We start from the raw sequence: 10850 nt of genomic DNA on the forward strand, positions 1-10850 counted from the left end.
TCCCTACAGAAGCTCTTGGGTTGCCTCAGGACAACAAACAAATAAACAAACATCTCTTGGGTTGCTTCAAGCAACAAATAAATAAACAAATATCTCTTGGGTTGCTTCAAGCAACAGATAAACATACGATAAGTACTCTACTCTTTCCTTTTTCTTTCATAACTGCAAATCCGCAAGCGGGAACAAGACCCACGCCCTTGCCAACAACCTCATAAACCAAATAATCTTTTCTCAAAAGAATCATTGAAGTTATTATCATTAAATAATACTTAAGTATTCATTTTAATTACCACCTTATATTTTTTATAAAAATTCGGACATAACCTCCCCTAAAAATAAAACTTAGCCACCCTTACAGGTTCCCTCTTTCTCAACATTTCACCAACCTCTTATCGGCAATTGCCACAACATTATATTCTCAAAAACATTTGGAAATAATATAGAAATCTTTTCTTAAAATATATATCCAAGGTTGTCACCAAAACCACATCGGCAGCCCAATCTCAATTTTGTTTTTAAAATACCAAATGAATTCGAAATTGCACAAACTTTATATCCATGCGACCATCTCGGATTAAGCTTTCTAGTAAACCAAAAATCATAATTTTCTGATCAATCTAGCCTCAGGAAAAGTAGGAAAACCGTGACTGCTATATAATGTTTAAAAAACCAGAAAAACAGCAGCAGTGTGTAATATTTAATATTCCGTATAAAATCCAAATTAAATCCAACCACCTTCAAAATTAACATGGTTAAACTTAAATTATCCAAGTTTCTTTCTCAATTGGTTCCAGGTCAATATCATTTTTAATGAAGAATTTACATAAGTTGAAAGTTAAGTTAAAGTAAGTCAAAATCTGTTTTAGAAACCATAAAAACTTAGTATCTTTCAACTTGTATAACTTTTACTACAAAACTTCAATTAGGCTACAGTTTGGCTTGGAAACTCCTAACTTATCTAGCAACATGTGTGTCTTGGTTGCAACCCAATTGCTATTCAATTCTAAGAGTTACAAGCATTGAAAGTTGATGCATAACTTGCTGAAAATTGGTTCTTTCTAGCTTAAGTCATTAACTTTCAAAAATTCACAACTCCCAATCCTCAACTCCTAAAATTCTGAAGTTTTAGAGAAATAAACCAAATTAATCAAATTTTAAAACAAAATTGGTTTCGCCCCAAAACTCAGCTTGGAAGAATCGCAGCAAGACAAACAAGTTGCTGCCCTGTTTGAACTTTTCTGCTGCAGGACAGATTTATCGACCAAACTTTAAAAATTTGCCATAAATTGTGTATTTAACGAAAAGACCTCAAATTTTTCAGTCCAGCTCTATATATTCCCAAGTTTAATCCAGACTTGGTCCCATGCAATTCTAATCATCGCGGAATTAGTTATAGCTTTTCAAAGTTTCTGACTTCATTTAAAAGTAATGCAGAAAAATCATATTTTCATAATTTATCTTTGAAAAATCATAACTAATTCTCTAGTTAATACGAAATCTTCAAAATTAAATCTTAGCAATCATACTCATTATAGTTCACTTAGCTCTTAATTTCTTATCGTTTCAAACACTATTGAGTTACTGGTTCACTTTCAAAGTTGCCATTTAACTTCAAAACTCAGATTTTCAGCAAGCAGTTCAACATTTTAAGATTCAATCCTTCAAATATTCTCTAAACTCAATTCCAATCAATCACCAAGTCCACCACCATTACAATAAAGAAATAACCAGGTCAACAGTAACAAATTCAATATAATCCATCAAACCCAGAGTTCTGAGCAATCACTCATCAACAATTCACAATTTACACAATCAATCAACTTCACAAAATCCACAAATTCAATCAATCCACAGCCACAATTCAACATCCATATAGCCAATCAACTAATCACAACAATTAAAACTATTTGCAATTACTCAATAAACTTTATGGGCATTCTTAAATTAAAATCGTTTAAGTTAAACCCCCTACCTCGATTAGCTGGCACGAATTAACCACGATAAGCCCGCTTATTCTGAATTCACAGCATCAGCGACAATTTCAATGTAATCCTGCAGCAACAACATTCAGTAGTTCTAACTAAGGGCAGCCGAGCAATGACAATAATGACTCTGGTAAATTAAACTGATCAACACTAGCTGCCTAAATAAAATGGCACAGAGAAGAATCAAGGCAGTCTTACCCATGAACTTACCAAAATGAAAAGTGGTGGCTACAACGTCTCTCACTACAATCAATCAGCAGCGGAGGTCTCCATCGCCACCTTCTTCCTTTCCTTGCTCGGATTCCTCCCTGCGACAAACCCAACAGCAGCAGCAACGTGCCCTAGGAACAGCAGTGGTAACAAATATTTATAAAAATCAATTTAATCATTCCTAATAAATTAATCTCTAAGAACTCAAACTAATAAAATAAATTATAATTTATTCATAATAAAAATTTCTTAAATCAAATTATATAATACTTCCATTACTAAATTTTAATTTCGAATTATACGAAATATCAATTATAAAATTACACAAGAGTATTAATTAACTTAACTCCAAATGTTAATAAAACTAATTTGATTACTCTTACTAGATTAGTTTACAAAATAATGAGTTCAAATTAATAATAAGTCATAGCTTATTCGTAATAGAAATCACTTAAATTAAACTATACAATTCTTTTTTATTTTTTTAATTACTAAAATTATGCAAAATATTCTATTATAATAAAATTACCTAACAATATTAATTGGTTCAAAATGAATTTATCTCTGAATCTATTTAATTATTTCTAACAGAATAATGTAAAGGTTAAATATAATAAAATAATATCACAATTTATTCATATTTAGATTTTTAAAAATGTGAGATGTTATAATAATAATAATAAGAAGAAGGATTCCTACAGTTATCATTGTTCAGAATCCAATAATACACTCCCCTCTTAGATTCTTTAATTGTGCTGGAGAAGTTGTGCATTATTGACTAGAGAATAATAAAAGAACAAAGAATATTTGATTCAAGAGCCACACAATCTGACTCAATAAACAATTCTACAAACTCTAAAACCCTAAACCCTTATTCAATGCCATACCAACTCGGATGACAAAACAGCATAAAGCTTGGTAGAGACCTAATACAACTCATGAATTTATTCTCAATTATAGTTTACAATCGAAGCTGCAACAAACACAAGTATTAGTATAATTTTCTGATTATGCCTCATTCATTATCATATTGACAGTTTTATTTTTTTTAATTATAAAAAAAAAGCTTGAAGACAGGATATGGTTCTTTCCAAATAACACCAAAGACAATAGGTGATGCGCTTGGCATCAATGCAACAGGTAACTAGCTCAAAATTATAAGTGTATATTAAGTTCATGCATGGGTGTATTTAAGGTTGATGCTTGGGTGTTTTTGAACCGATTTTGATACTTTGTTGTTTTCTTTTTTGTAGGAAATCTGTTTCCTGAGAGAGTTGAGTATAAGAAACTTTCTGATGATGACAAAATAATTTTTAGAAGATTCCAGGGTAAGACCCTCAAAAGTCTTACCGATGAAATGATGGAAATCGGCGTTGACAGCGAAGAGGAACGCCTAATGTTCAAGAGGATATTCATCCTCTACATACAGATGGCGTTCCTTTTGCCAACGACGATAAACAAAATATCACCCGTGCACCTGGCCACAATTTTTAATATGGACGGCATATCGGAGAGAAACTGGGGGGCGCATGTTTTGACCTTCTTGATCAAAGGCATCACAGAAGAGGAACGCCTGATGTTCAAGAGGATATTCATCCTCTACATACAGATGGCGTTCCTTTTTCCAACGACGATAAACAAAATATCGCCCGTGCACCTGGCCCCAATTTTTAAGATGGACGGCATATCGGAGAGAAACTGGGGGGGGGGCATGTTTTGACCTTCTTGATCAAAGGCATCACAGACTACCAGGAGAAGAAGAAGAAGGCAATTGATGGCTGCCTCTTTGCCCTCATGATAATATACTTTCATCTTTCTGAAAATAAAGGCAAGAAGAGGGCTGAAAGACCACTAAAGCCTTGGATTGCCAACTGGACTAAGGAGCAGTTGGTGGAAAGAATGACTACAGAAAGAGAAGAAATTTTGGTAAGTAAACATAATATGTTGCTTGTATTTTATTTACCTGAATGCTGCTAGCTAAAATATCTCATGTTTCAGGGGATTGTGAAGATGGCGGAGACAAGAGCAAGAGAAAAAATGAAAAAAAAAAAAGAAAAAAAAGAAAAAAAACAAGAAATAAAAAAACAAAAAAAAGGAAGGCGAGTCCAACATCGTCTTCGGAGACAGAAACAGCTACTGACAGTGACACTTCTACCTCTGAGTCTGAGACTCAACAAGACTCAGAGGATTCAACAAGAAACCACCCCATCAAAAAGGGGAAAAAGTAAGTACCATACTTGGGTGTAATTTCTTTTTCAAGTTGGGTGTATTTTGTTGATCACGTTGGGTGTATTTTTAGTATGTTCTAAATAATCACTGTTTGCCTTCCAGAATGGACTCCAGAAAAAGAAAGCAGAGGCAAGAGGAGTCAGATTCTGATTCAGAATCTGAATCTGAACCACCTTCTACTTCTAATTCTGTATATATTTTTTTTAGAAAAAAAAGCCTTTTATTATTTTATTCAAGAAAAAAAAGGCAGGAAAAAAAAGCAAAAACTGCAAGTATGTAAGTTCTCAAAAAAACAAAGCCTGTCTTCTTTTTGAATTGTTCGGGTGTATTTCTTGAATTTCTTTGGGTGTATTTTAGGTTGAGTCCGTCTGATTCGAATATGATGGTTGTGAGGGAATAGACACCGTCCGAAGCGCTTGCAATGTGAGTTTTACAATAATATTTCAACCTTATAACCTTATTATTTTCAAAGGCGTTGTTAACCTTTCATTTTTCTTCTTGTTTAGAGTCCCGATTCAGGTTTTTGTGCCGGCATCCCAAACAACCACTGAGACAGATTTTGAACCAACCCCTATGCTATAGATTGAAGGGACTACAGAAACGTAAGAAATAGTATTGAGTGTATATTTGTTTGGAGTTTGGGTGTATATTAGCTAACAGTTTGGGTGTATATTGTTCCTGATTAGTTTCTTTTACGCCGTGATTAATTTTTTGTAACTGTGCAGCACTCCTGAAACCCCCAAACAACTTCAAGAGACCACACCCACGGTTCCCCCAGCTCCAACTAAAATGTAAGTTCATCAGACTAAAATCAATCTTTGCTATGACTGCGCTATGTACGTTATGAAGTGGATGGAGATAATTGAGCCGGAAAACATCAAAAAGGGGAAGTATCAATGGGATAATTGGCCACATGTAACTGTCTTTTGAACCATATAACTCTGTATTACTTTACTGAATTAATATTGCTGTTTAAACAGAATATACTTTTTTATTGTAGGAGGAGGTGGACCACTATAGAGTGGAGTACGCTTCCCGGATACTATTCAGTGAGATGAATACACAGAGAGATCGGGCAATTAGAGAGAGTAGTGCTATAAGGCTGTCGAAGCCATCCTCTGTATTATTTAGTCCGTTTTGTCAGATTAATTCTGCTGATATAGAAACTGGGTAATCCATCTGCTTGGTAGTTTGTAAATTGAACAAATGATGTAAATATTTGCCATTTAACAACAACTTCTATTCCATGTATATTTTTTTCCATAGTTAAAATATCTTTGCTGGTAAACTGTCAGTGATGTATTCAAAAGCTGTATTACAGGTGGTAAAATATGAAGGAAAAAATCAAGGCATATATAAACACAAATTATAAACTGTTCACCCAACGCAAGTCTAATAATACACCCAAGATTGTATAAAATATACACCCAAACTGTCTGCGCTGTATTCAAAATGTATGAATTACATGTACTAAAATATGAAGAAAAACATCAAATCAAATATAAACCCATAACCTGAGAATTTTTACAGCTTTTGTTTTATATATATCTATATATGTGTCTATATCTAAATTGTGAATTAACGAAAATACACCCAAAATAACAGTGCTTTTACACCCAAGGAGTTATCCCCTAAAAACAGGGACAGTTTGTTTCCTGTTTGTATTGTAGGTGGTGTCGAATGAAATGACGTCTCCGAAATACTCAAAGGCGGCTCTGCTTCTTGCATCGGCCCAAAAAGCCAGCTTATTCGATTGATCCTCTTCGAGTTGGAGCTCAAAAAAGAAATTCGGATTCTTCTCTTTCATTCTTAACAAATATTTTCCGAATTTCTTTGCATCTTCTTGTTCGGAAACATTCCGCACTTCCCTGGTAATGTAATTCCTCACGTCCTTTTCGATAAAATTTAACTTGCGGTGACCCCCGGCAGCCGCAACAAATGATTGGTAGGTTTTGCTTGGTCTGATACCGGCCTCCTCGTTATTCTCTATCGTACGACGAATGGACATGCTTAGTTCCCTGTGCTGTTTGAGCATCTCTGCTTTGCTTGGACAGCAGGGGTGTGAATGATCCAGCACAACCTTCGAAATGATCCAAGCACCGACATCCTTCAATGTGTGTATATAAATTCTTGCAGGACAATTTAGACCAGCTGTCGGATTGGTCTTCTCGGTCGGAGATATTTTAGATTTCCATTTTCCCTCTCTGCTACATGTAATCAGTTGGTTCTTAATCTCGTTTCCCTTCCTATTTGTGCACCGAACTCTTGTAGAGAAACCTGCAGCCTTGGCGTAGTTCCTGTAAAATTTTCCAGCATCTTCAAGGGTGGTAAAGGTCATTCTGACCTTTGGAACAAGCTCGTCATCAACAACTGAGAGAGGCTGCAAAATACACCGTGTCAAAACTGTAAATACACCCATAGATATGATTCAAATACACCCAATCATGTCTAATACGATACACCCGAACCGCAACAACTCAACTACAGAATGACTTTTAAAGCCATAAACTGTAAATACACATCCTGCAGATATACATCATCTCAAAAACTAAAAACACACCTAATCATGTCTGTTATAATACACCTGAACAACAACAAGTCAATTAAAATAAAAAAAAACCCAAAAACTAAAAACACACCTAATCATGTCTGTTATAATACACCTGAACAACAACAAGTCAATTAAAATAACAAAAAACCAGTAAAGTGTAGATACACCCACACTTCTAGCTAAAATACACCCAAACAAGAATTGATCTACACCCGAGCGTCTGCTACAAATTCCAGGTAATTAATCACAACTAATACATTGAATCGACAGATTCAGGTAAACGTGTTACTTTCACAGTCAATGTTCAGCAATTTTTCAACTACACAATGCTATACAAATCACCCAATGAAACAGCCAATATACACCTCTACTGCGGATTCGTAAAAATAAATTAATTTGGCATCATAAACAGGGACAGTTTGTTACCTGTTTGTATTGTAGGTGGTGTCGAATGAAATGACGTCTCCGAAATACTCAAAGGCGGCTCTGCTTCTTGCATCGGCCCAAAAAGCCAGCTTAATCGATTGATCCTCTTCGAGTTGGAGCTCAAAAAAGAAATTCGGATTCTTCTCTTTCATTCTTAACAAATATTTCCCGAATTCCTTTGCATCTTCTTGTTCGGAAACATTCCGCACTTCCCTGGTAATGTAATTCCTCACGTCCTTTTCGATAAAATTTAACTCGCGGTGACCCCCGGCAGCCGCAACAAATGATTGGTAGGTTTTGCTTGGTCTGATACCGGCCTCCTCGTTATTCTCTATCGTACGACGAATGGACATGCTTAGTTCCCTGTGCTGTTTGAGCATCTCTGCTTTGCTTGGACAGCAGGGGTGTGAATGATCCAGCACAACCTTTGAAATGATCCAAGCACCGACATCCTTCAATGTGTGTATATAAATTCTTGCAGGACAGTTTAGACCGGCTGTCGGATTGGTCTTCTCGGTCGGAGATATTTTAGATTTCCATTTTCCCTCTCTGCTACATGTAATCAGTTGGTTCTTAATCTCGTTTCCCTTCCTATTTGTGCACCGAACTCTTGTAGAGAAACCTGCAGCCTTGGCGTAGTTCCTGTAAAATTTTCCAGCATCTTCAAGGGTGGTAAAGGTCATTCCGACCTTTGGAACAAGCTCGTCATCAACAACTGAGAGAGGCTGCAAAATACACCGTGTCAGAACTGTGAATACACCCATAGATATGATTCAAATACACCCAATCATGTCTAATACGATACAACTCAACTACAGAATGACTTTTAAAGCCATAAACTGTAAATACACAGCCTGCAGATATACACCATCTCAAAAACTAAAAACACACCTAATCATGTCTGTTATAATACACCTGAACAACAACAAGTCAATTAAAATAACAAAAAACCAGTAAAGTGTAGATACACCCACACTTCTAGCTAAAATACACCCAAACAAGAATTGATCTACACCCGAGCGTCTGCTACAAATTCCAGGTAATTAATCACAACTAATACATTGAATCGACAGATTCAGGTAAACGTGTTACTTTCACAGTCAATGTTCAGCAATTTTTCAACTACACAATGCTATACAAATTACTGAAAGAAAATTCATACTAATCCTATGTAAATCAAACCTCAGGGACTTCGTTAGATTCTGACTCATAATCCACTTCGCCTGCATTCAGCTGACAATCTGAGGTTGAATGATCCATTATCTTCAAAACGAGATCAAACTTTGATTTTGGAAAACAACAAATCAAAAATAGAAAACGAAGCTGTTGCAGAGAGAGACAAAGGTAACCTAAACGAAGAAGATGCTAGTGAGAAAAGGAGAAGAAAAGAACAATGGAGAAGAAGGAGGGAAAACGTGGGAGAAGAAGAACAACGAAATCTCAAAATAACGAAAACGAAAAAGGAAAGAAATATTTTAAATCTGGTAGTTAGATATACGCGCGATGTTATATAGCGCGTGTAATCAACGTACCTGAAGCAGCGCATATTTTGATTTTATTGTTTAATGAACTTGTAAAGCATCCCACAGGTTTATTTATTTCAGATTTATTAGAAAAATAGGGAAAAAGACACACATACATATACATATTGTTTTTCTTCCACAATGATTCGAGAACAACATTTTCACTTTTCTATTTTGTAGATATTTGAATTCCCATCTTAGATATTTCACATTTGTACAAGACCTACGATTTGTACAAGGAAGCCAATGCAATTAGCTTGGTCCTCTTGTTTTTTTTCTCTTCTCTTTTTTCTGTACAAATTTGGTGTTGCTATTGCAGTATCAATTTTTTTTATTATTATTTTCACAACTAATAGAATTGCAATATTAGCGTTGGTAACGAGGGATCAAATTGGTGTTGGGACTTGAGAGAGATCGTTTGTAAGCAAGAGGCAACATCAGAAACTTCTTGGTTCGTCCAACGTAAGCTCGTTTCGTCAGATTGTCGTAATCGTTGTCTTCAATTGCATCCAAGATCTTACGGTATAATATTAATGAGGACCAAACCTGAAAATAATAATACATGAAGCAAAATATTATTGGCCAAAAAATATAGTATTGAATTGCTGGGCTCAAAGTGTTGGATTACTGCTCAAAAGTACTTGCCAATATCAATTAAAATTGCTAACCCAGGTTTCAATTTTATTGATGTGCCACCAGCACCTTTGAGACAAATTTTGTTTGATGATTATAGAGGGACTTTTTTATTCCGGTTGATTAGTGTCTTGTAATTTTGGGCTTTATTTCCGTTTAAATACCAAAAAAAAAATTGCTCACCCTCAATTTTTCTCTTTTACCAAATATTATGTTGTTGCTTGTGCACTATCGGATTTATTGTCTTTGTAGGATGATATATATATATATATATATATGGGGATACTAGCCGTTATGATTAGTTACAACCATAAGATTAGTCCGTTATGTTAGTTACTCTAAATATCTCAGTCAAAGTGAGCATACTATATATAGCTATGTAATGCAATAATATTTACAAAACAATACAATTAGATATTTTTTAAAAATTGTCTATTATTCGATCTTTAGAAGAAAAAAACTAAAAAATAAATATTTTTTTATAAAAAAATAAATAACTTTCTATAAAAGTGGATATTTAAATTAATTAAATAATATTATTTAAATAAAAAAGTTGACTAAAGACTGAAAATTTAAAGGACAAGTAACATTTTTCTTTACTAAAATGTTGTTTGCATACTAAAATCAGTCGCTAAAATCAGTTATCAATATATTTATATATAATACATATATGATTTAATTTATTTTTAATGCGTATTTATATTTCAACATATATTTTATACTGATAACTAATTTTAGTGTATACGTAACATAGTTGTAATATTTAGGATAAGTATTATTTTGGTCCATAATGTTTAGGATTAGAATCGAAACCGTCCTTGATGTAATTTTTTATTTAGAATCATCCTTAATGTTGTATTTGATTTTAAAATCGTTCTTTTGACTTTTTATGGAAAAAAAAAATATCCTCCACCACCATCACTTTTATCACCACCATCACTTTTATCACCACCACCACTACCTCCCTTGCTCCTACCAAATACCAAATCAGATTCAAGAACACCAACAATAACATATTATTCAAATTCAGAAACAACATCAAATTCAACAACAAAATCAACCTACAATAACAATAAAATCAGAAAATAACAAATCAAAATCAGAATTAGAAGCAGAAGCAGAAGCAGACATAAAAAACAAAATCGGAAGCAGAAATTCAAACAAAAGCAGAAGCAGCAGCTGAAGTAGAAGCAGAAGCAGAAGGCAAAGCAAGAAGCAGAAGCCGAAACAGAAGCAGAAGTGGGGAGGTGCAGCAGCGAGAACGCGAAGTGGCGGCGAGCTCTCTCTCTAACT

At 34.5% G+C, this 10850-nt stretch overlaps 2 protein-coding genes and 1 long non-coding RNA gene across 6 annotated transcripts in view; 1 reads left to right on the top strand and 2 right to left on the bottom strand.

Annotated features, from left to right (window-relative positions):
* The window catches only part of LOC107638453 (DEAD-box ATP-dependent RNA helicase 17), a gene marked incomplete at its 5' end in the record, with an annotated part of 10995 nt that extends 8647 nt beyond the window's left edge, over nucleotides 1-2348 (bottom strand). For all 4 annotated transcript variants that reach the window (XR_002360513.1, XM_016341732.2, XM_016341734.2 and 1 more), the window contains 2 exon segments: nucleotides 1973-2052; nucleotides 2196-2348.
* On the top strand, nucleotides 4823-5240 carry LOC110270849. Its single transcript, XR_002360514.1, has 3 exons — nucleotides 4823-4847; nucleotides 4931-5026; nucleotides 5150-5240. It is a non-coding gene; the product is annotated as an uncharacterized LOC110270849 (long non-coding RNA).
* LOC107638455 (phytoene synthase 2, chloroplastic-like) overlaps nucleotides 9038-10850 on the bottom strand; it is a 6539-nt gene continuing 4726 nt past the window's right edge. Inside the window, exon 6 of the mRNA XM_016341737.2 lies at nucleotides 9038-9470. Within this exon, the coding sequence (XP_016197223.1) occupies nucleotides 9291-9470 (180 nt within the window). The 3' untranslated portion in view covers nucleotides 9038-9290. The remainder of the gene's footprint in view (nucleotides 9471-10850) is intronic.

This window comes from Arachis ipaensis, chromosome B04 (genome assembly GCF_000816755.2).
Source record: "Arachis ipaensis cultivar K30076 chromosome B04, Araip1.1, whole genome shotgun sequence".
In the NCBI taxonomy this organism is placed as follows: Eukaryota; Viridiplantae; Streptophyta; class Magnoliopsida; order Fabales; family Fabaceae; genus Arachis; species Arachis ipaensis.